We start from the raw sequence: 25595 nt of genomic DNA, 5'->3' as shown, positions 1-25595 counted from the left end.
CACACCAGCCCTAGAACCAATTAGAGGGCCTCCATATATGCCTGTAATTCACTTCCTGACCATCCATTATTTTTTCCAATGTTTCGTGCATTGCTACATTGATCTATGCACAAATGAGCATGATTTGAGTCAGGGCTGCGAAGCGATTTGCCAAGATGCAAAACAAGTACAGAAATGTGGTCCAGATCAGTCAATAGTTGTGTCAAACTGTCAAAGCTTCATCAGCAATGACTGAGTGGTTTTTACATTTTGCTTCCACTTACATTCTTCTTTTTCCAGATGTTGACAGTTTTAACTCTACATTTCAAGATGATTTATTGGAAAAATGCATGTGTAACTTGGGGATTCGGTGGCTTTTTTTGGAATTTAAAAATAATGTTAAAGTCAGGGGAAAGCCTTCAATTCCTCCAACATAAAGCTGTCAAATTGGCTTTAATCTCAAGGATACCCACCCTTTCCCTGGCTACACTGAATGGCATTCAACCTGTCTCCCTGCCAAAGTCTTCTGCCAATTCTTCTCTCTATTTCTACCTCTCAGAATAATTTTAAATATAATGATTGCATTTTGAGCTGAAAGGCATATGCAAACGACATTATTGTCTATCAGAAATATTTTTACTGGCAGATGCTTTATGATGTTGCTCACTTTCCCTCACTTCCCATCCGACTAATTTCTCCTTCAAAAGGAAGATACCAACGATTAAGCCAAATGCCTTTTGCAGGGTTTACCAAATTACGCAGTTTGTTTATGCCAGCTCTGAAATCAACTTATAGCTAATGTGGGCAGGCCGTTTTACTGTTTGAAAGCTGCAACAGGATTATAATTAATTAGATACAACCACCTATTAGAATTAATTGATATTTTCAGAAAACCACTGCTTCTGTCATAAATTCACTTATGGAAACTAAGAACCACCACACCATAAGAACATAAGAAATAGGAGCAGGAGTAGGTCATTCAGCCCTTCAAGCAATAAGATCATGGCTGATCTTCTACTTCAACTCCACTTTCCTGCATTATCCCCATATCCCAGGATTCCCTTAATATTCAAAAATCTATCGATCTCTGTCTTGAATATACTCAACCACTGAGCATCCATAGCCCTCTGGGGTAGAGAATTCCCAAGATTCACGACCCTCTGAATGAAGAAATTTCTCCTCATCTCAGTCCTAAATGGCCGACCCCTTATTCTGAGACTGCGAACCCTGGTTCTAGACTCCTCAGCCAGGGGTAACATCCTCCCTGCATCTACCTGTCAAGCCCTGTAAGAATTTTGTATTTTTCAATGAGATCACCTCTCATTTTTCTAAACTCTAGAGACTATGGGGGAAATATTCAGTATCGCCCCGTTTGGGGCGCCATTATTGGCCGTGTGCAAAGTTTAGCGCCTGGCGCTAATTATCGTCTCCGACAGCAAACTTGGCTTTTATCGCCACTGGAGGTGATTGGAGCGCTAAATCAGGCACTTCACACCTGTCTTAAGGCGCAAAGGCCGAGGAGCGAGGTGCTACCTCAGAGCACTGGCGAAGCAAGGAAGGGCAAATCAAAATAAACCTGCAAAGTGCTGCTCAGCATTCAAAACTCCTCCACACAGCGTTGAATCTCTCCAGAAGTCTCTCTCTCTCTCTCTCAGAATGTGTGGTGCAAAAATGTCACCGATAAAAAAAGGCAGGAAGCGGTCGCCTTTAAATAGGGCTCCCCTAGTCCCTTTCTGACAGCATAACGCTCCCCTGAACCTGTCGTTGCTAGCGGCAGGCGGTAAGGGAGGGGGCGCCACTCAATGTCCGGTCCGGGGCGCTAACGGGGCGTTGCGCGCTCAACTGACGTCACGATCTGCCGGCGCAGGAGATCGTGGTGGTAGTGTTTAACGCCGCCGCAAAGTGTCTAGTTAATTTCCCGCCCGGGCGCTAGTTGCTTTGCGCCCCAATTGGCGCCCTCTTAAGGCGCTAACGGGAGGCGCAAACAACTGAATTCTTCCCCTTATAGGCCTAGTCTACTCAATCTCTCCTCATAAGACAATCCCCCCATCCCAGGAACCAGTCTGGTGAACCTTTGTTGCACTCCCTCTATAGCAAGTATATCCTTCCTTAGGTAAGGAGACCAAAACTGAACACAATACTCCAGGTGTGGTCTCACCAAGGCCCTGTATAATTGCAGTAAGACGTCTTTACTCTTATGCTCAAATCCTTTTGTAATAAAGGCCAACATGCCATTTGCTTTCCTAATTGCTTGCTGTACCTGCATATTAGCTTCCAGGTCCCTCTGAACACCAACATTTCCAAATCTCTAACCATTTAAAAAACTCTGCTTTTCTATTTTTCCTACCAAAACTTCACATTTCTCCAAATTATATTCCATTTGCCATCTTCTTGCCCACTTGCTTAACCTGTCTAGATCCCCTTGTAGCCTCTTTGCATCCTCCTCACAACTTACATTCCCACCTAGCTTTGTATCATCAGCAAACTTGGATATATTACATTTGGTCCCCTCATCCAAGTCATTGATATAGATTGTGAATAACTGTGGCCCAAGCACTGATCCTTGCGGTACCAATCCTCTATCCATGTTAGTATATTATCCCCAATCCCATAAGCCCTAATTTTGTTTAACAACCTCTTGTGTGGCACCTTATCGAATGTCCATTTTACATCTCTCAATTTTTGTTTGCATCTGACTTCAATGGAAATAAAAATCGTGAGAGATATAAAATGAGCTGCCAACTCACTTTTATCTGTTTTACACTATCGCACAATATCAAGATCTACCCCCATGATGTTTAACGCAATATATATCGGACATGGTGGGCGCCAACAATATAATCTACATACTCAGATTCAATTCTGTCGATAAGTGTATTACAAAATGCAGATTCACAGAAAATTATGACAAACTGAGAGAATTAATCTTACATCTGCTTTTGCAAGTAATTTCTCAGACAAGGATGGCATGCAGTTTGCAAAATCAACATAATTCATCCTAAATGAAGGAATGTGTGGTTTGGTAGCAAGTGAATTTATTTGCTATTAAATAGCTTCTGGATTTAAGCACAATTTAAATGAAACTACAAAAACTGATCGCAAATGAGCCATCTAAATTCCCGGATGCAAACTAAACTCCAGGCTACTAGGAACTTATTCTCCAGAACGCACTTATAAGTATAATGTACAGTCCTTCGAAACTGACAGCATATGGAAACAATTACCAGGAAGTTCTTCAGGATGTCTGCCGCTTCGCATCAGGGTTTACTGCTGAATTTCTGCCAAAGTTATGGTGGCAGAGCGGGAGAAGATCCGAAGAAATTCCTGGCGAATGTGTGGTTCTAAACTCAGCGCACACTGGCTAGGTTGCTGATGCAGAAAACATAATATATATATCTATTTAAAAAAAAAAAAATATTGAAGCTATATTGCTTTCCGGAAGCTGAAATGTAAACTACGGCTAAGCGTGACAATTTCTGTCGTGCTGTCAACCATGACTATCAATGGTCACTACTGAAGTGAGCATTCTTAGTCAAGCCTCAGTAAGTATTAGCCCACGGGACAAAGAGCTCCTAGAATACAGCTCAAATAGTCAACTAGTGAACCTTAGTCATTAGCAAAAAGAGACTGTTAATATTGTCTTGAAATTACAAATATTAACATAGGACTGTTAACCTGCCTAGTAAAAATGGATTAGCATCTCCATCAAAATAAGAAACAAGGAATGCCATAAGAACGCATTAAATGTCTGCTCAATGGAGTACTGCATTCAGTTCTGGGCACCAAACTTCAGGAAAGATATACTGGCCTTGGAAGGGATGCAGCGCAGATTCACCAAAATTATAACAGGGCTTAAAGGATTAAATTATGACAATCGGTTGCATAAATTTGGCTTATATTGCCTTGAGGTTAGACGGTTGAGGGGCGATCTAATCAAAGTATTTTAAATGATAAATAGATTCAATAGGGTATACAGAAAAACTATTTTCTCCGGTGGGGGAAATCCAGAACAAGGGGGCAAAATCGTAAAATTAGAGCTAGATCATTTTGGAATGAAGTAAGGAAGCACTTTTTCACACAAAGGGTAGTAGAAATCTGGATTTCTCGCCCCAAAAGGCTAAGGGTTATGCGTCAATTTAAATTTCAAAACTGAGATCAACAGAGTTTTGTTGGGTAAGTGTATCGGGGGATGTGGATCAAAGGTGGGTCAATGGAGCTGAGGTACAGGTACGCCATGATCTAATTGAATGTCGGAATAGGCATGAGGGGCTGAATGTCCTACTCCTGTTCCTATGTCCCACTAGTATTCACAGAATATAATTTCAGTCTCTATGTGTAGTTTTAATGGTGTGTTTAAATATTAAATTATATGTTCTGCTTTATTAACAGCACTAATGCAAATTGATAACTGTGAGCTAATCTTTGAAAATTCAAGCAAAAAATTGGAGGGATGTGCATAAAGCTGGCTATTTTTGCTCTGAAACTATATGTATATTATAAAAAGTTGGTGTCTTTTCATAAATCAGTTTCTTTACCAATATGATTTTGGCATAATAATTAGGCAATTAGCACTGCGAATATATCCCACTACATGAAGATGTACTTTCAAAATGTCCAAAACTTGTCATGGCCAACTATAACACTGCCCGCCTGACAGGAATGAGTGGTTAAAATGGCAGTGCCATGCTTCCCTCTCCGTTACCAGTGTGATCCCGCCTGCTGCCATTTTAACTGCTGGGCCTACGAGGAAGCGACGAAGAAGAATATTTGCCTACTTTTTCCTCTTCAGCCAGACCAACCTGTGGCTCTCTCTGTCTCTCAAAGTGACAAGGTGCCGTTCTGAGATTCTGGCACTTATGCTGGGTGGATGCCTCTGTAGCGCCACTACAGGCGCAGGTGCCAACGCGCAGAATGGCAATAGCCCCGCCCCCAGGATTTAGGACAGGATCATAGTAGGATCAAAGCAGCAGGACCTCCTGCAGCACAATGGCGTCACCAGGCTTTCTACCCTCGTATGTGTAACAATGTGGTACTCGATGCACAACATTTAACAAGTGACCAGTCAACAATAAGAGCATAGTCATCAAAGAGTTACAACTGTCAACTCACAAACTAGATACATCTTAATTAAATACTCTGCCGTCACATATATTCCATTTATACACTAGGCATGCGTTTATTATTATTTAGCAGTGTTTTGACAAAGAAGAAACTTGCTTTCATGCTACAATGTATTTCTACAATGGTGGAGCAATACAAGACTATGCTTAATGATGTACATACAGCTGGCCCATTCATGTGAAATAGGGTGAGATTCAGTGGCTCATGGTGTGGCTGTGACATTCAATGGATCATGGGACCATTTTGATGCTATAAGCCGTACTACAGTGTGACAAGCAATTCAGTATGTAAAGAATGAATACATAACATGTCACAATGTTTCACAAACACTAAATTTGACTGACCTTCATCACCAGTTGCAAAGCCTCTTGTAGTAAGTAGCCCAATTGAATTAGTTCTTCCTGCATTCCAGTGATGATACAAACATTCTTAGAAAGACTTTCTATGGGGAAAAAGACAAATTAATATAAGTTTTTTTTTACTACTTTCTCAGTGAAAAATGTTTTATTCTCCTCCTTTTAATGAACATTTCCCCTTCATTTTCTCCTAGATACCCCCTATGCCCAAGAAAGTATGTAGGCCAGAAACATGCTCCCAGGAATGTGTTTTTGGTCATCTTTTCTCCCTTCTTCTCTTGAAGGCAGTGATTCTTGCTGCAGTACAGTTCCACAGTTGTCCGCACCCCTCTGGTACCTCACCCTAGTGGCCATGTGTGACTGATGCGATGGAATTACGAGACTCCACTCCCCATACAGTCTTATTTGAACGGAGTGTAAATTGGGGAATCTAACAGAGCTGTCAAAATTTACTGCACCTGCTGATACTGAACCTGTATGACATAATTGAACTAGACTTTTTCATACAATGCATGTATTCAAATTGGGAACTCAAAAAGGAATAACAACAGAAAATGCTGGAGAAACTCAGCAGGCCAGGCAACATCCGTGGAGAGAAAAATAGAGTCAACGTTTCAGGTCGAAACCCTTCGTCAGGACTGAAAAAACACAAGAAATGAAACAGATTAAAAGGCCAGTTTGGGGGCTGGGAAATGGGGATGAAAGAACAAAAGAGAAGTGAAGAGACATTAAGAGGTATTCAAAACAAGACGAGATGGTGATAGGACTAGTGGAGAGACAAAAGACGGCTCTAGATGAGGTGTGAAATTGCCTGGCAGAATGAGAGACAGCTGCCATGTGGGAGAGGAAAAAAGGGGGCAGGGCACAAAACAAAGGTGTGGATAAAAAATTTCCATAAAAATGTAATAGGGGCTGAGGTTATGATCTGAAATTGTTGAACTCGATATTGAGTCCGGAAGGCTGTAAAGTGCCTAATCGGAAGATGAGATGCTGTTCCTCGAGCTTACGCTGGGTTTCCATGGAACAATGCAAGAGCCCGAGGACGGTGAGGTCTGAATGGGAATGGGGCGGTGAATTAAAATGACAGGCGACCGGAAGCTCAGGGTCACCCTTACGGACTGAACGGAGGTGTTCCGCAAAGCGGTCACCCAATCTGCGTTTGGTCTCCCCAATGTAGAGGCGACCACATCGTGAGCAGCGAATACAGTATACTAGATTGCAAGAAGTACAAGTAAATCGCTGTTTCACCTGGAAGGGGTGTTTGGGGCCCTGGACAGTGGGGAGGGGGGAGGTATAAGGGCAGGTGTTGCATCTCCTGCACTTGCATGGGAAGGTGCCGGGCAAAGGGGAAGGGGTGCTGGGGGTGATAGAGGAGTGGACTAGGGTGTCGGAGGGAACGGTCCCTACGGAATGCTGAAAGGGGAGGGGAGGGGAAGTTGCGTTTGGTGGTTGGATCATGTTGGAGGTGGCGGAAATGGTGAAGAATGATCCGTTGAATGTGGAGGCTGGTGGGGTGAAAGGTGGTGACAAGGGGAACCCTATCGTGGTTCCGGGAGTGAGGGGCAGGGGTGAGGGCAGAAGTGCGGGAGATAGAACGGACACGGTCGAGGGCCGTGTCAACCACGGTAGAGGGGAATCCTCGGTTGAGGAAAAAGGAAGACATGTCGTTAGCACTGGTGTGTAAGGTGGCATCGTCAGAGCAGATGCAGCGGAGACGGAGAAACTGCAAGAATGGAATAGAGTCCTTACAGGAGGCGGGGTGGGAGGAAGTGTAGTCCAGGTAGCTGTGGGAGTCAATGGGGTTGTACTGAATGTTGGTCAATAACCTATCCCCAGAGATGGAGATGGAGAAGTCAAGGAAGGGAAGGGAAGAGTTGGAGATGGACCATGTGAAGGTGAGGGAAGGGTGGAAATTGGAGGCAAAGTGAATGAAATTGTCTAGTTCAGGGCGAGAGCAGGAAACGGCACCAATACAATCATCAATGTACTGGAAAAAGAGGTGAGGGAGGGGGCCCGAGTAGGACTGGAACAAAGAATGTTCCACATATCCCACAAAAAGGCAGGCATAGCTAGGACCCATGCGGGTACCAATAGCAACACCTTTGATTTGGAGGAAATGAGTGGAGTCAAAGGAGAAGTTGTTCAATGTGAGAACAAGTTCAGCCAGGCGGAGGAGGGTGGTGGTGGATGGGGACTGGTTGGGCCTCTGTTCAACAAAGAAGCGGAACGCCCTCAGGCCATCCTGGTGGGGGATGGAGGTGTAGAGGGATTGTACGTCCATGGTGAAAAGGAGGCGGTTGGGGCCAGGAAACTGGAAACTGTTAAAGTGGCGGAGGGCATCGGAAGAGTCAAAAAGGAAGCCTGAGCATGAGATGTATTAATAAATTATTATGTGTCGAAGAGCCTTTTCCCAACTGAGCACTGGAATTGGTTAATGTTGTTAGTTCAGGAATACTTCCATACTTTGTTACTTTTTATTTATTTCCAGTACAACATAGTAATAAGTCTATAAATATCATGAAACTATGTACCCAAACTTGTAAGACAGCTTCCATATGATAAGCCCTATTTAATTCCAGTGAAAATAAATGCAGAAAATGTTGGAAACACAACAGGTCAAACAGCAACTGAAAAGACTCTTTACTACTTCAGCGAGGCCCATCATCAACAACCCATTTTCTTTATTTCAGATGCTGTGTATTTCCATTTTTTATTTCAGATGGCTATCATTTGCAGATTTTTCCTTTTAAACATTTCATTACATTTCCTATGTAAGATGGGGTAAATATTTGGGGCGCTAACTTTTAACTTTTTGAAAAGTTAGCGCCTGTCAAAATCCATTGAAAAATGTTGCAAAATTGGGCGTTTTCACCCCAGGAATGGAGCGGGGCGGTAATGGTCTGAGTGGAGCGCTGCAGGGGCGCTATTGTCAGAGCACTACCCAATTTCAGATGACTTGCGTTCAGCAATCAGCCTTCAAGCCTTGACTCGAGCTTATTCCAGCTCTTAATGGGGAGGTAATTTCAAGCTGCAGCTAACGGGGTGCTGCACACGTTGACAACATCATCATCGCCGGGCACGGCTGAGCGAGGCATTACCTACAGGAGCGGGGTGCTAACTCTTAGCGCCGTCGCAAAAACCCAGCCCAATTTAGCAAGGGACGCTAATATCACCGCGCCTGGGCGAAAACCCATTTGCACCCCATGGAGGCACTAACGGCAGTCGCAAAGCAGCCGAATTTTGCGCCCTTTCACTCCTAACATGCACATTTTATTGAGGTGCTCCCTCATGCTCAGCATGGAGGCATGCATAAGGCTACCTTACCGCTGACCTGTCCTCCATTCAAGCCTGCACTTGGGGGAAAAATAAATGAGAAAAAAATAAATTTTCATTTCATGCACTCTCAGTGCAGTAAGAGGAAATTAACTCCCCTGTCCTTCTGCTATCTTACAATTACACAACTGCAGTGCATCTTTGTAATTTTACCCTCCTTGTATTGCTTATTTCTGCTGAGGCTGAAATCTCAATAATCTTGTTGATGTTGAATGATTTTCTGATGGTTTGGAACATTTCCCCAAGTTGTACATAACCTGTGTATGCTGTTACCCACTCATTTGTTGGTGGACAATGTCTTTTGTTGAATCTTTATTGTAAGACAGGTGAGGAGGGTTCAATTTACTGGCCTTTTACCACAACTGAAGGACCAGATTGTGTCTTGTTTGTCTCTACGTATGTAATTTAAAACTGTATATTAGCTGGTGTATTGCCTGAAGCTATAGAGATTGCAGTGGCAGACTGAGATTGAAGAGCTGGTGCTCTTTCATCATGAGAGGCGAGAGGCCATCCTATCCTCGACAGTAATAGAACATAGCTGTTATTCTCGGATCCAACTACAGTGCTGTTTCTTGTGAAAAAGTGTAACATCTTTCTCTGTCTCACTTAAAAAATAAATAACCCTGCTTTATGATGATAGATTTGTAATGGGTAATCATGGTTTTCTTAAAAGAACCAACCCGTTCCAATGGCTCAATTGGTAAATGCACTACCAAGTGTGCAACTGAGCCACACAACAGCATGTTTCTGTTTTTATAACAGCATGAAGATTCCTGGTTCAATTCTAGATTTGTTAGGAACTAGCTGATTTCAGATGCAGGAGCAGTGGAGTTGCTACAACTGGCCCCTGGTCTGGGAAGGGAAAAATAAACAGCAAAGGCTCCTAGTCCTGATCACTATGCAATTGCTCCAGATTTCACATGTGGACACTGAGTGAAGGTGGATGCCCCACTCCTGATGAATAACCTGATGACACGTACCAGAAGAATTGGTTCAGTCATGAAAAATGAGCACTTGGACTAGAGTAGTCAACGCTCACGGAATCAAATATGTGCTCCTGCCACACTATACAATGAGTGAGGAGAGTTGACCCCACCTGAAATTGCAAGTTCAACTCATTAAAAGAAACTAGATTTGCTCCCTGTGCACATCAGCCCAGATGCAAGGAACACGACTGATGCGTGGGTTGGAATATCCAGAGTGATCCACCAACTTCATTCATTGCTGCACTGCTGCTTGTGAAATTTGGCAGATATCTCCTACTGCTGCTTGGAAGGAACTAGTTGTATAGTCAAGGCAGTGTTCACATAGACTGCTACTGGCAGAACTCTATCTTATCCTTGAACTTGTCTGAAGACCTGGTTCCAGGAGACAGCATACTTCTGTGACTGCCTTCACAGTGAATCAAAGACAGCAAAGACAGATCTCCTCAGACGTGAAAGGTGGCTGCTTTGTTGCTTGGAAAGATGCTCAAGAGTGAGATGGTTGGGTTAGTTACATGTCGTAGTATACTTTTCATGTGGTGCCATCCATTAAGTCCTTCAAAAATCTGTTAAGGACTGGCTGTGAAAATCATTTTCCATTGAAGTCAAGGAAAAATTTAGTAGGACGTTTTCAATGAAAGGATTGGACCACAGTCTCATCTTTAAACCTATATGTGGTCAATGTCCTTGTACAAGGAACAGAGGTTTTTATTGCATAAAGGGCAAAGAAAACTTAATGACTCCTCTGTATTTGTATATAGATTATAGTTATTGCTAATATTAAATATGATAGAAGAAAGATATGAGGCACCTTTAGGTCAATGACAGTGTATAGTAGCCTAGTGATTATGGTACTGGTCTAGCAACCCAGAGGCTATTAGTTCAAAATCCTAACATGACAGCTTGTGAAATTGAATTCACTACATCTGTTGATCCGTGGGCTAGTACAAGGAAAAGATAACCAAGAAAGTGGTCCAATTGTCAAACCAAACTGGTATGTCCTCAGGGAAGGGAACCTGCCACCTCGACCCAATCTGACCTGCATGTGACTCCAGTTGCACACTATGTGGTTGACTCCAAATGCCCTCAGGGTTACTAGGGATGGGCACTAAATGCTTCCTTTCCCGTGTTGCTTACGTTCCAAGAACAAATTATTAAAATTATTTTGTCCTGAAAGAACGATGCTAAAATGGAGATCTGTGACATCCACACACTGTTTTCCCCATTTTGTATTGTAAGCACTGCTCCTCTAAGGTGCGCGGCTGCGCACACGCCCCTCAGCTGCCACGCAGTTCAACTGAAATGCAGCGCAGAGCTGGAAAACCAGACAGCTAGAGAGCGGGGGAAGGGCCCAATACACAATCGCCCGGAATGCAGTCAGAGTAGTTTGCGCGTTATGCGACCTCAGAGCCAATTGGAAATTAACAAAAGAGTTGGAGCAGCGGCCACATGATAAGGGAGACGGGTGATGTGTTGGTCGTGTCGCCCTGTGAGAAGTTCCACGTGCTGCAGGCAGAAGCTGTAGAGGAGCCACACTCAGCCGGTTGTCATGGTGATGAGGACAGCATGTCCCTCCTTCTCCTTTGGCGCAATGGTTCCGGGGGCCTGTGTTACAGAAACTCTGCGGTCCCGGTGGGGCAAGTCTGAGCGGGGCCATTTCGGAGTGGGGTTATTTCGGAGTGGGGCAAGTCTCAGTACACCAGCCACCGCTATGGGGCCGGACAAAGCTTTAAAAATCGGTGGGAGAGATCGGTAGACAACCACATGTACGTCATCTTATTAAACCTGTTACAAGTGAATGAGTCGCCGAGTTTTACCTGCAACAGGTGAGCAAGAAAGTACTTTGTTGCTGTCAGATGGCAGTGACATATTTCAGGAGAGGAAATGAGAAATTAGGTTGTGTGAATTTTGAGCTGTACGTGAATCCGCTTTTTAAAATAAAATGACCCGACTGCAGATGGGCTGTAAGATCAGGCTTTCAATCATTAGGTGAAGCAAGGAAGCATTTCAGCAGAGGGAAGAAGAGTATTTAACACAAGTTTAACTTACTTTTATTAGCAAATACAATGTTGCACCAGGGGTGGATTTATGGTTTTAGTCTTGTTGCTGATGAAAGTTAATAAAAACCTTAATAATATAAAAAGTGGGGAAAATTGGAGCTTACTTTTGAAAATCAGAATTCTGGCGTCAGTTTTATATTTTTAGAAATGTTGAGGCACCTCTCTTTCTACAGGCCAATGCCAATTAGCACATCTGTCTGCTGAAGAATTCAAACCGCCTGGGGCAACAAAGGTTGCCTCTTGTATTGGATGGTGGAGTGAGTGTGGCTAGCTGGAGGCACGGCTGTCAATGGTGGAGCAGTACAGGGATCGCAGTGCGCGATTAACCCATGGCTGTTGCTTCCGATGCAGGCTGCCCGTCAACTTCGCGCTTCCTGCTAATTTTCATGATTGCTACGTGCAGCCAGGGCTAACCGTGCTGTTGAGTGGCTGTGCGCCTCAGCAGGGGGCCCAAGATTGTGAGAGGCAAGTACCACTTAAAGCCAGCCTGCACCTCTTAAAGGGAAATGCATTCTGGGTAGAGCAGGTGCTGGAACTGTCTGAGCAGGGAGAAGAGTGAATTATGGCGCAACAGGGGACAGCGCATTCTCCAAGGTTTCTGATGCTGCACTGGAGGCACACACAGCCAGCTATTCAACCATGACAGGCACATCACCCAAACAGATTGCAGCACACACACTTACACACTTCACTCTCTCGCAGGACATGTTGGCACATAACTGGAGGCAGCAGGAGCTAACCGGCAGGGGGCAGGCACGGCTGCATGTCCTTACCCTGATGGTGGAGACGGTGCAGGCCATTATCGCAAGGGCCATCGCTGAGGCTGTGGGCAGTGGCGGGGCTCAAACCATTGAAGATGATGATATCCTCTTACCTAATTCTTCTTCTCACATCCCACTTCCCCCTCATCCCATAATGCCTTTGATTTAAAAGCTGCAGATAGTGTAAGCATGCACATCTTACTTTACCCACTCCCTGCACCACAACCCTACCCTGTGCCTTTCTCCTTTCAGATACCAAAGAACTGCAACCTGGCCAGGCAGTGGTGGAAGAGCAACACGTGGAAGAGAAAAATGACAGTGATGATGAAGAAACAACATCACTCAATTTCACACTTGCAGCCACCAGCTCAGATCCTGACACTCTGTGTAATTAAGAGGATAGCTTAGAGGTGGGATCTGCATGTGGTGAGACACCGGGCACAAATGGCATGCAGCCAGGGCAGCAGGCAAGGGTAGCACAGGTGTCAGCTCACGAGTTCTGCTGCAGAGGACTCAGATGAGCACTTTGACCGGGCAGGCTACAGAAGAACACTGATGGATATGTACAATGAAATGCTTGGTGCATTGGCAGGCCTGCCAGAAAGTCTGAGTGCAATGTCAAGGAGCACGGAGGAGTCCAGCACCAACTTGGTACAGGCTTTGCGCAGAGTTTTGAGCCTATCCTTTCCGCATGGAAGTGGTGGCCAACTCCATTCGCACACTTCTGGCCCCAACTATGATGCAGCATCTGATGGCCGATGTTTCAGCTTCTTTTGTAGCACAAGCCAACATCTGAGTGCTGCAGTAGAAGCTCAGACTTCTGTCATACAAAGTCAGCTTGCTGCCATGCAAGCTCAGACTGCTGCCATCATGGCTGCAGATACCAGGGTGTCCTCTAACAGATTGCTGAGGCTCCACCCCGGGCAGTGGCAGTGGCTCCGTGGAGCACGAACCTGCTGTCCTCTCTCAGGATGACAGCATTCGTCCTCCCACCACTGCCACTTCGCCAGTGCCCTTGTTGTTGCCCGTCAGCCAGCCAGCCCAGACTGCTGCCGCCCATACCGAGATGGTGCAGTCCAAAGCCAGGCCTTCTAGGCCCAGAGCTGCTCGAGGGAGTCCTCCAAGGCCATCTGCAGTCTCCCCCAGTGAAAGTCAGCAGCCTTACATCAGCCATGCTATAGCCATTGGGTTAGCATTGCATAGGATCACCAGGACATGCAAAGGCACAAGAAGACGGGCAATAAGGGAATGCACTAGGGTGATTAGTTGACGTTTTGTATGCAATATGGCATGCGTTGATTTATAAATTTAGTTTGGAATATTTATTTTGTGTTGCCTTTTATTTTTGCATTGTGGCCAATTGGACACTGTGATGGTCATAACAGAGTGAAGGTAAGGTGTGCGACTGTTGGTGAATGTGGAATTGGGGTTGCATTTACTGGTATTGCAGTCGGATGAGTCTTTCACGGACAGCCCGGGCAGAAAGGGGCTGTCTAGTTGCTTCCTCTTCCTCCTCCTTAGCTGCTCACAAGAGCTGTGCCCTCATGCTGGCAAGGTTGTGCAGCTTGCAGCAGGCCACCACGAATCTTGATGCTCGCTCTGCTGAGAACTGCAGGGCTCCTCCACAGCAGTCCATGCAGCGCAAGTATTGTTTCAGCACGCCAATCGTGCTATCTTATGACATTTCATGTGGCAGCATGGCTTTCGTTGTATGCATGCTGCCCATGTGCATGGATTATGCACCGGAGTCATGAGCCATGTCGTCAGCGGATAGCCCTTGTCGTCCAGTAGCCACCCTTTGGTTTGTCGTGGTGGCTCAAATGCAGATGGCAGAGCGGACTGCCGCAGAATGAAGGCATCATGACTGCTGCCAGGATATCGGGCATTGACCTATACGATATGCTTTGTATGGTCGTACACCAGCTGGATGTTGAGGGAGTGGAATTTCTGTCGGTTGCGGTACATCTCTGAGTTGACATGTGGCGCCTGCAAAGCAAGGTGTGTGCAATCAATGGCACCCTGTTGCATGGAAGCCTGCAATTCTTGTGAAGCCGCGTGCTCACTCCGCCTGTTGCTCTCTGGCCAGAATAAATGAAATGTAGGCAGCACTCTTGGAATAGAGTCTCAGTGACCTCCCTTATCCAACAGTAGATGGCAAACTCCGAGATATTACCAATATCTCCAGCTCCAGCCTGGAAGGAGCCAAACACATAAAAGTTCATGGCCACGGTCACCTTCACAGCCACCGGCAATATGGTCCTCGCATGAGTTTGCAGTTGTGGCTGCAGCAACAACGCCCCGGCTGTCGTGCTGAAGATTTGTGCTCCAGAACTAGCCGCGCCTCTAGCCAAGCTGTTCCAGTACAGCTACAACACTGGCATCTATCAGACAATGTGGAAAACTGCCCAGGTATGTCCTGTCCACAAAAAGCAGGACAAATCCAATCCGGCCAATTACCATCCCATCAGTCTACTCTCAATCATCAAACATCAAGGTGTCATTGACAGTGCTATCAAGCAGCACTTACTCACCAATAACCTGTTCACTGTTGCCCAGTTTGGGTTCCGCCAGGACCACTAGGCTCCCGATCTCATTACAGCCTTGGTCCAAATATGGACAAAAGAGCTGAATTCCAAAGGTGAGGTGAGAGTGACTGCCCTTGACATTAAGGTAGCATTTGACCGAGTGTGGCATCAAGGAGCCCTTCAGTAAAACTGAAGTCAATGGGAATCGGGGGGAAAATTCTCCACTGGCTGGAGTCATACCTAGCACAAAGGAACATGGTTGTGGTGGTTGGAGGTCAATAATTACAGCCCCAGGGCATCGCTGTAGGAGTTCCTCAGGGCAGTGTCCTAGGACCAACTATCTTCATCAGCTTCATCAATGACCTTCCCTCCATTATAAGGTCAGAAGTGGGGATGTTCACTGATGACTGCACAGTGTTCAGTGCCACTCGCAACTCCTCAGATAATGAAGCAGTCCATGCCCGCATGCAGCAGACCTGTGCGACTTTCAGGCTTGGGCTGATAAGTGGCAGGTAACATTTGCGCCACACAAGTGCCAGGCAATGACTATCTCCACCAAGCGAGCGTCTAACCACTGCCCGTTGACATTCAACGGCATTGCCATCATCAAATCCCCCACCATCAATATCCTGGGAGTCACCATTGACCAGAAACCTAACTGGACCAGCCACATAAATACTGTGGCAACAAGAGCAGGTCAGAGGCTGGGTATTCTGCGGCGAGTGTCTCACCTCCTGACTCCCCAAAGTCTTTCCACCATCTACAAGCAACAAGTCAGGAGTGTGATGGAATACTCTCCACTTGCCTGGTTGAGCACAGCTCCAACAACACTCAAGAAGCTCGACACCATCCAGGGCAAAGCAGCCCGCTTGATTGGCACCCCATCCACCACCTTAAACATTCACTCCCTCCACCACCGGCGTACCGTGGCTGCAGTGTGTACCATCTACAAGATGCACTGCAGCAACTCGCCAAGGCATCTTCGGCAGCACCTCCCAAGCCTGCAACCTCTACCACCTAGAAGGACAAGGGCAGCAGGCACATGGGAACACCACCACCTCCAAGTTCCCCTTCAAGTCATGCACCATCCTGACTTAGAAGTATATCGCCGATCCTTCATCGTCGCTGGGTCAAAATCCTGGAACTCCCTACCTAACAGCACTGTGGGAGTACTTTCACCACACAGACTGCAGTGGTTCCAGAAGACAACGCACCACCATCTTCTTAATGGCAACTAGAGATGGGCAATAAATGCTGGCCTTGCCAGCGATGCCCACATCCCATGAACGAATATGAAAAAAGCAAATGGCAGATTTCAGTGAGGACGTCCTTACTGAAGTGCAGACGTCTCACACACTTCCTCGCTGAGATTCAGGGCAGGTGAATTGCTGTGAACACCCTGGGCGGATATGGCCTCCTGCGGAGAGCCCACCTCCCCCTCCCCCCTCTACCAGCAGCTTGTCCTAATCTGCCTGCCCTCTGTTCATTCTCCAGATCATGCTGTATTCCAAGGGGAATTCCTACTAGTACACCCATGTGTGGGAGCAACTGGTTTCTGCAGAAGTCTTGACGTCAGGACAAAGTCTTTCAGCACCTCCCACATCACTCCCTGTGGACTTTAGCAACTTTAAAAGAACTTGAGAAAGCAGCAAACACTTGTTCATTTATAGCAACAGCCAGTAGAAATCAATTAGCAATCAGAAAGTAGTTGATGATCCCTTTAAATAGTGCTAGTGGGGTTGGGGGGGGGGAAGGGGGAAAGCGGGGGTGGTGGACGGTCCTGCTACTCAATGTGTGTTCAGCTGTGCGAGTTTAAGAGAGAGCATTAGCTGGAGGGTTGAGCTCCAAAATGGCAGCGCGGAGTTAAATCAGCGTTGCACGCTGATTGACATCACGATCTGCCTTCTCTGCGTACTTCCAGCAGACACTCCCTGTGTGCTCACTATCACACTCACCGAGGTGGCATCCGACGCGGCTCACACCAGAAGTGTGCACATGCCGCGGATGCCATTTTGGAACCTAAACAGCACTTATAAAGCCCAAATAACGGGCACTATGGAGCCAATTATGTGGCCATAATAGTTTAGGGTTTCAATAGTATAGGACTTTTGTTTACTTATAATCTATCACACCTGTTGCTGTCTTTATCACCCATTGTCTTTTTGTTCCCCTCTTTTTAGTAATTCTATAACCAGCAGTAAGTATTCCATTTTGATGAGCGTTTCCCTTTGGAATACAGCATGATCTGGAGAATGAACAGAGGGCAGGCAGAGCAGGACAAGCTGCTGGTAGAGGAAGGAGGGGGAGGTGGGCTCTCCACAGGAGGCCCTATCCGCCCAGGGTGTTCACTGAGCAATTCACCTGCCCTGAATCTCAGCGCAGAACAGTGTGTGAGACGTCTGCACTTCAGTAAGGATGTCCTCACTGAAATCTGCCACTTGCTTTTTTTATATTCGTTCATGGAATGTGGGCATCGCTGGCAGGGATCAATAGACCATGTGGTATTGTACCACATGATATGAACGGCAGTGATACTAGGATTTATTTCACTAAAAATTAAGAAAATATTATTGCTTGTATATAGTATTGTACAATGTATCTAATGAGTATAATGCTAGCAAGTTGCTTTGAAACTCATAAAAGACACTTCTATTTTTTCTGAAGAAAATTTAGTTGTACTGTTAAAGTATGTACTACCTGTAGCAGTACATTGTATATATTATATGTATATTGCACTGTTGAGGGATTAAAAACAAATAAGGCTGTCATTATCTGATAATGGAATTGAAAATAATTAAAGTAAACAAAGAACTGCTGTGCTTGCACTGCAAAGACCTAAGGCCACCTAAAAGCATGCCCAGACGTCTACAGAAATTGCTGACTGCCAAAAGTTGTACAACCATATGTAATTTACATATATGGTTCTGATGAAACATATATGGCCCAGAAATTCCGATCGCAGGTCTCCCGCGGGCGGAGGGCTGCGTATTGGAAAAATCTGCGCTTGGACCGGAAGGCTCCCGGGAGGCGCAGAGTTCCGTTGCTGGGCCTCTCCAAACTGCCGGTGCGCAGGGCCCACGTATCCCAGAGACGCAGGTAGTTCGCAGCGTCCCTGGGATCACGTGGGCCATGGGGAGCCAATCAGAGAAGGGAATCTTCCTTCATACATTTGACTGGAAGACCTGTCAAATATATGAATAGAGATCACCCCCAAAACATAGTAAAACTTTAAATAAATTTTTATTTAAAAAATCACATTTTTAAAATGACTTTAAATTACAATAAATTAAGTATTTTAAACAAAAATTTTATTTTTTGAAAAAAATAATTAAAGTTTTTAATGGAGCCAAAAATAAACTTACCTTTCTTTAAAATATTTTTAAATGATAAATCAGTGGAAAAGATTTTTTTTTACTTTTTTTCAACTCTTATCCTGGTAAAAGCAGGCCTTACCAGGTGCAAGAATTGTAAGTGTTTTCTGCGGGTGGAGGGTCTCCAAAAAGCGGAAACCTCCACCCGCAGAGGCCCTGTTCCAGGGCAGCCGGAGGATCTGTCAAGAGTTTTCTTGACAGATCGGAAATGCCAGTTTCCAGCGCGTACACACCCGTAGGCATCGGAATTTCGTTAACTTTGTTTCTTTTTCCACAGATACTGTCTGACTTGCTGAGTTATTCCAGCATTTTCTGTTTTTATTTGTGATTTACACAAGTTGTGCAGACAATCTAAAACTGCAGCTCTCCCTGTTGTACAGGTCTGCACACCAAACGAAAATTCAAGCCCAGCCTTAATTTTAATTCATTGAAAACAGGGACATTTTATTTATTTAATTGTCATTAAACCTGCTGACAAGGGTGGCGCTGTTGTTGTTTGGCGCACCGACCTCTACCTCTCCGCCACTTTAACAGTTTTCAGTTTCCTGGCCCCAACCGCCTCCTTTTCACCATGGACGTCCAATCCCTCTACAATTCCATCCCCCACCAGGATGGCCTGAGGGTGCTCCGCTTGTACTTGAACAGAGGCCCAACCAGTCCCCATCCACCACCACCCTCCTCCGCCTGGCTGAACTTGTTCTCACATTGAACAACTTCTCCTTTGACTCCACTCACTTCCTCCAAATTAAAGGTGTTGCTATGGGAATCCGCATGGGTCCTATCTATGCCTGACTTTTCGTGGGATATGTGGAACATTCTTTGTTCCAGTCCTACTCGGGTCCCCTCCCTCACCTCTTTTTCCGGTACATTGATGACTGTATTGATGCCGTTTCCTGCTCTCACCCTGAACTGGAAAATTTCATTCACTTTGATTCCAATTTCCACCTTTCCCTCACCTTCACATGGTCCATCTCCGACTCTTCTCTTCCCTTCCTTGACTTCTCCATCTCCATTTCTGACGATAGGCTATCGACAAACATCCACTACAAGCCTACTAACTCCCACAGCTACCTGGACTACACTTCCTCCCACCATGCTTCCTGTAATGACTCTATTCCATTCTCCCAGTTTCTCAGTCTCCGTCGCATCTGTTCTGACGATGCCACCTTCCATACCAGTGCTTCCGATATGTCTTCCTTTTTCCTCAACCGAGGATTCCCCTATACCATGGTTGACACGGCCCTCGACCGTGTCCGTTCCATTTCCTGCACTTCTGCTCTCACCCCTTCTCTCTCCCCGAACCACGATAAGGTTCCCCTTGTCGTCACCTTTCACCCGTCCAGCCGCCACATTCAACGGATCATCCTCCGCCATTTCCAACGTGATCCCACCACCAAACGCATCTTTTCCTCACCTCCCCTTTCAGCATTCCGAAGGGACCGCTCCCTCCACAACACCCTGGTCCACTCCTCAATCACCCCCAACAGCCCCATCCCTCCCCACGGCACCCTCCCGTGCAAGAGCAGGAGATGCAACACCTGCCCTTTTACCTCCTCCCTTCCCACTGTCCAGGGCCCCAAATACCCCTTCCAGGTGAAACAGCGATTTACTTGTACTTCTTGCAATTTAGCATACTGTATTCGCTGCTTATGATGCGGTCTCCTCTACATTGGGGAAGATGAAATGCAGATTGGGTGACCACTTTGCGGAACACCTCTGTTCAGTCTGTAAGGGTGACCCCGAGCTTCCGGTCGCTTGTCACTTTAATTCTCCCCTCCACTCCCACTCTGACCTCGGCCTCTTACACTGTTCCAATGAAGCTCAACGTAAGCTCGAGGAACGCACCTCATCTTTCGATTAGGCACTTTACAGCCTTCTGGACTCAACATTAAGTTCAATAATTTCAGACTATAACCCCCCATTTTTTCAGGCGGCAGCTGTTGGTGATTCTACTATCCCCGTTTGCAACATTTTATCTCTCCTGAGTTCAATCCTAGCGCAGTCTGTGCCTTCAGTTCCTTCCTCCCCTCCCCAACGGCGCCCCCCACACCCCCTTCCCTGCCTCTGCACCTGCTTAAAACCTGTTACATCTCCAACTTTTACCAGTTCTGACGAAGGGTCACAGATCTGAAACGTTAACTCTGTTTCTCTCTCCTCGATGCTGCCTGGCCTGCTGGTGATTTCAGATTTCCAGCATCCGCGGTATTTTGCTATTGTACATTTTCTTAGAGTCTTGGTTAGAAGGTCTCAATGCTAAATATATATTTTTAAGAGAAGAAAAGAGAAATGATTCTTCTAGTTTGAATGAAAGAATGAAAAAGACCAATTTATATCGCGAGTTTCACAACCACCGGACATCCCAAAGTGCTTTACAGCCAATGCAGTACTTTTTGAAGTGTCGTCACTGTTGTAATGTGGGAAATGCAGCAGCCAATTTGCGCACAGCAAGGTCCCACAAACAGCAATGTGATAATGACCAGATAATCTGCTTTAGATGTTGATTGAGGGATAAATATTGGCTAGGACACCAGGGATAACTCCCCTGCTCTTCTTCAAAATAGTGCCATGGGATATTTTATGTCCACCTGAGAGGGCCCTTGGTTTAACATCTCATCCGAAAGACAGCACCTCCGACAGTGCAGCACTCTCTCAGTACTGCACTGAAGGGGGCGATTTTCCCAGCCCTGGGGAGGCGGGACTGCCGGAAAAATGGCAGAATCTGGGAGCGGGTACCTAACCCGCAACTTCCCAGGAGGCGGGTACCCGACCCACGCCAGGTCCCGTCTCCTCGAGGCGGGAAGGGGATTAGTGCCAATTAACTGACTGTTAACAGGTAGTTAACAGGCAGTTTTTTGGCTAATCCCTATTTTGAGCCCTAAAGTGTGGGCTTCCTGACGGTTCCGAACCTCGCCAGGGTCAGCGAGGCGAGCCGTGGGTCAGCGGGGCCGAAATGTCCGGTGTGCAGGTGAGTGATGAGTGCAAGTGTGGAGAGGTAAGTGTGTGAGGTGAGTCTGAAGTGTTTTAACAAGATTACTTACCTTTGCTTCTTCCTCCAGGCTTTATCCCTTTAGGCTGCGGAGCTGCCTCATCTCCACGGCAGAGATGACAGAATGGCTGCTGCATTCTCCAATGCAACAGCCATCTGATTTCTGCTCAGGAAAGAGGTTTGGTGAGTCTTGAGTACATTTTTGACAGATGAAACATCATTCGCTGATGATCTCTGTCACCAGCTTTCCCTTAATTGGCCTGCTAAGCCCGCTGGGCGGTCTTAACAAGGTCAATCAAGGTAAACTAGCGTGGGTTGGCCAGATGTCGATGGAGGCGGGACTAAAACCCGACAAGCAGCTGTCCCGCCTCCATCACGTCCCCATTGATAAAATCACCCCCGAAGTGTCAGCCTAGATTTTTGTGCTCAATGTCTCTGGAGTGGGACTTGAACCCACAACCTTCTGACTCAGAGGCGAGAGTGCTACCCACTGAGCCACAGCTGACCAAAATGTCAATGCATTTCTTTGACAAGGAAACACTGTAGTAATTGATGTTCTGTTAGAATTCAATTAACATTGTTTGCTTTTTAAATAGTCTCCATCAAGTTCAATAAAGTTAGGAAAACTAGGCTAAAAAATGCATACACTTCTGTTTACCAGGACTTCAAAATTCCTGTTCTCAGACCAATGTTTTAAATAACTGCTCTCAAGTTACCCAATTGCATCTGTGGACAGTTTATCACAGTGACTGCTGCCAGACTGATATTTAATAATGTTCCTAGTTTTACAAAACCTCTCAGCGCAATTTGCCACCACAGACTGAGCACGTCCAACATTCAGTGACGCTAGGAACAGAGTTAAAGCATATTTAATTCAGTAAAGCAGTTCAAACAACTTAATTTGACATATACTTGAGCACTTACCCTTGACGATCGATTCAGCTGCATAGAGGTCCCGCTTGTATGTCACCTAAAGGGCAGACAAATTTCATTATGTTTATCTCAGAAAGAAAATCTATATCTAATGTAATCATAGCCTGAAGCGGTTTCTTTAAATCATCAAATAAACAAATGGAAAAAAAAACACATGGTATTCTGGGTATCTGATTTTGTTGTTAAGCACAAACATCAAAGCTGAAGTATGTTATACTGTGTTTACTTTTTTGAATACATCAGTGTTTCCTCAGTTAGCATATCTTTACTATATGTAAACATTCCATGTTGACTTTTCTTTTTTCTGCCACCAATTTTCCTTCTTATTTTCTCCTCTTACACGCTTTCTTCTAAAAGCAGTAGATATCAATGGAATGAGAGCAGGGTCAGGAGCCTAAGCAGATTCTTCCCCTCAGTGCCCAGGGACACCGAGGCCAATAATGGCACTCCTACTTCAGCACAGACCAGAGATTCAACCTGGGACCTTCTTGGTCATTATGGTTATAAATGATTGTAGGGCAATGTTTCATAATGAAGTGGGAGAGTAGGGTTAGGGTTGCACTTTTTCCAATTCTAAAACTAAACAAAGATGATCATGGCTTGGGTTCCCAATTTTGCTTTGCTAAAGATGAAAATTCAGTGAAAGCTTCAACAACTAATGCCTCCAACATCAAAAGGCATAGAAGTAAATGGGGGGAAAAATTACTTTTATTTTTTTTTTAAATCAGGATGAGGGGGTGATACGAGTACAACGTAAAACAAGGTGCCAATTCGCTATCGCCTATTTCACACTTTTGCCAACAACCAATTTTACCCTTTAGTACAATAGCAAAATACTGTGGATGATGGAAATCTGAAATAACAACAGAAAAAGCTGGAAAAACTCAGCAGGCCAGATAACATCCGTGGAGAGAGAAACAGAGTTAACGTTTCAGGTCGAAACACTTCTTCAGAACCCTTAGTATCCAGTTCACATTGTAGAAATTTGCAGCTAGCCCCCTTAAGTGTAGGTGGGAGCAATGTCCTGGAACTGTTGTGGTGCAATTGACTACTTCTAGGGGTAATATCTCCAAGGTTACATTAATGTAAGCTGTACGCCATCAAATATATCTAAAACAAGAACCTCTGTCAATGAACAATTTTCTTCAGGTTGAAAAGTATAGTTATACATAGGTTACGTTTACCATAGAAATATATACACTGGGTGGAATGATCCTTCTACAATGTCATTATTTGTCTTTTTGTTTTTCTAGACCTGACATTGCTGAGCAGCAACTGACATAGCAACGGAGTTACATTGCTGTTCAAATTGTAACACTCAATATTTTACGATACCAATCAGCATTGAAAAAAAAAACTATATTTATAGGTAAGGGATAAATCAGAAAAAAACAAAGACAAGCCAACACTATTTTTGCACGTAATTTAATTTCAGGTATTATACACTTACAGGTGTGAAACTACTTTTATCTGTATTTATTCACAATCATAAAATAATTGTGGATAAGGCAGTGTTTTGTGTCACACATAAAAGTAATAAGTTTAATTCTAGTAAAAGAGTATTACTTATTATGTACAGGGTACATTATGAAGATTTATGGAAATTATTATACCCATGAGTGGGCTGGCCTGATAACTCACAAGTGATGGAATTGTCTGCATCACAAACCACAAGTAGGGTACAAAAGAGATCCAACAGATCTTAATAATGTATTTTGTTTATACCATATGGAAGAAATTAAACAAGGCACTATGAAGTAAATGTTTTGATCAGGCACTCACAGGGAGTGCAGGTTGGAGATACAGGACAACACTGCGGCTTTGATTCTCTGTCCTTTGCTCCCAGCGACCATGGCTCTCCACTGGAATTGCAGGATCAATGAATTTACCCTTATTTTCCTTTATGAATTTCAGATTGGTTACCATGATGCATGCCACTGTTAAATGTTGTTTTCCATCAATGAACACATTCAGTTTGCATGCTGCAATTGGTGATAAGTTAATGAATATGCCAGTCATCAATGTTTTTACTTGGTATTGTCCAGTTGGATAACTGTGTAGAAGATTTGACATTTTCTGAGACAAAGCTTTTCGCAAGCAGGAACTGCTAAATGTTTACTTGTGTGAAACTTCATTGCTTAAAGAAGAAATTTTGCTGTAAGAACACAAAGTGAAAGTGCTGCAAAAAGGTAACATTATATACAGTATATTTGATGGCATAGTCCCTCTTTTTGTCACCTGATGTTGCTTTTTAATTACATTTTGTAAAGTTTACATGCACATAGGGAACATTAGCACATTAGATTTGTTGCCAATGCTCTATACACTGGGAAAATGGATGTTTAAGAGTTGAAGAAATTTGATTGGCTTTAGAACCTCCTCCAAAGAGATGGTTTGGGTATCAACCTGGCTCGACATTATAAGGGACTTGCAAGACTTAGCTTCACATTAACACTTTCCAACGTGATGCTATTTTCCCCAAACATCTGTGACTGCTTTGCAATCATATAATGGAATACAATATTAAAGAAGGTAAGCTACAAAAGTCAATAGCTAGAAACAATTCCAGCTACCAGGCAATCACTGATTTCTCAAAATATTGCCTGCCAGTGAGGATCCCAGAACTCTTGTAGAACTGATTATTTTGGATTATATAGAAGCTAGAATGTTGTTTTAACCGATACCACTGATGGAGGAAAGATTTCCTTGAAGCGCTTGCTGTGTTTATCAAAATCATCAACCAGTTCTTTAGAAATGTTCTTTGTAATCGTATAGCTCACAGAGGCAAACTAACTATGAATATAGTAAAAATCTTATGTCTGCATGCACCTCTGTTAGCGTCCATTATAAATTTCTATATCATATTTAAAATGAAACAGCCTATGTAAACTAGTCATGTTGTAATTACATTTCCCCACAGTTGGAAGGGCGTATCTACAGCATGACAAGTTTATACAGGCTGTTTCCATTTTAAATGCGGACGTAGGAATTGATCATGGAAATATAAAAATAAGGACAAAATTATGACTTTAAAATGGCAACTTAATTACTACATGTCCTGTTCTAATTCTTTCACGGCCTCTAACCTCAGTTCTCCTGAAGACTACACTTAGTCTCAACTCCATAACATGGTTGAATTCCAAATTCAGTTGGAGGGTGAGAGAGTTGGATCTCAAACCAGCGTACT

The 25595-nt window shown here is 44.6% G+C and overlaps 1 protein-coding gene across 2 annotated transcripts in view; it reads right to left on the bottom strand.

The window, feature by feature from the left end:
- Positions 1-5414: 5414 nt before the first annotated feature.
- The window catches only part of LOC147117420 (D-ribitol-5-phosphate cytidylyltransferase-like), a 109007-nt gene continuing 88826 nt past the window's right edge, over positions 5415-25595 (bottom strand). Inside the window, exons 3-5 of one of the 2 annotated variants that reach the window (XR_015078448.1) lie at positions 22400-22445; positions 20593-20742; positions 5424-5542 (exon numbers count right to left, since the gene is read on the bottom strand). Coding sequence is in view for 1 of the 2 variants with exons in the window: in XM_085988396.1 (XP_085844522.1) it covers positions 5430-5542; positions 22400-22445 (159 nt within the window). In the remaining variant the exon portion in view is untranslated. Of the gene's footprint in view, positions 5543-20592; positions 20743-22399; positions 22446-25595 lie in introns of both variants that reach the window. The other variant, XM_085988396.1, reaches the window with a different exon arrangement.

This window comes from Somniosus microcephalus, chromosome 5, assembly GCF_052327205.1.
Source record: "Somniosus microcephalus isolate GS21.2 chromosome 5, FLI_Smic_1.0, whole genome shotgun sequence".
In the NCBI taxonomy this organism is placed as follows: domain Eukaryota; kingdom Metazoa; phylum Chordata; class Chondrichthyes; order Squaliformes; family Somniosidae; genus Somniosus; species Somniosus microcephalus.
The sequence above is the reverse complement of the archived record's forward strand: the minus strand, read 5'-3'. Positions and strand labels throughout refer to the sequence as shown.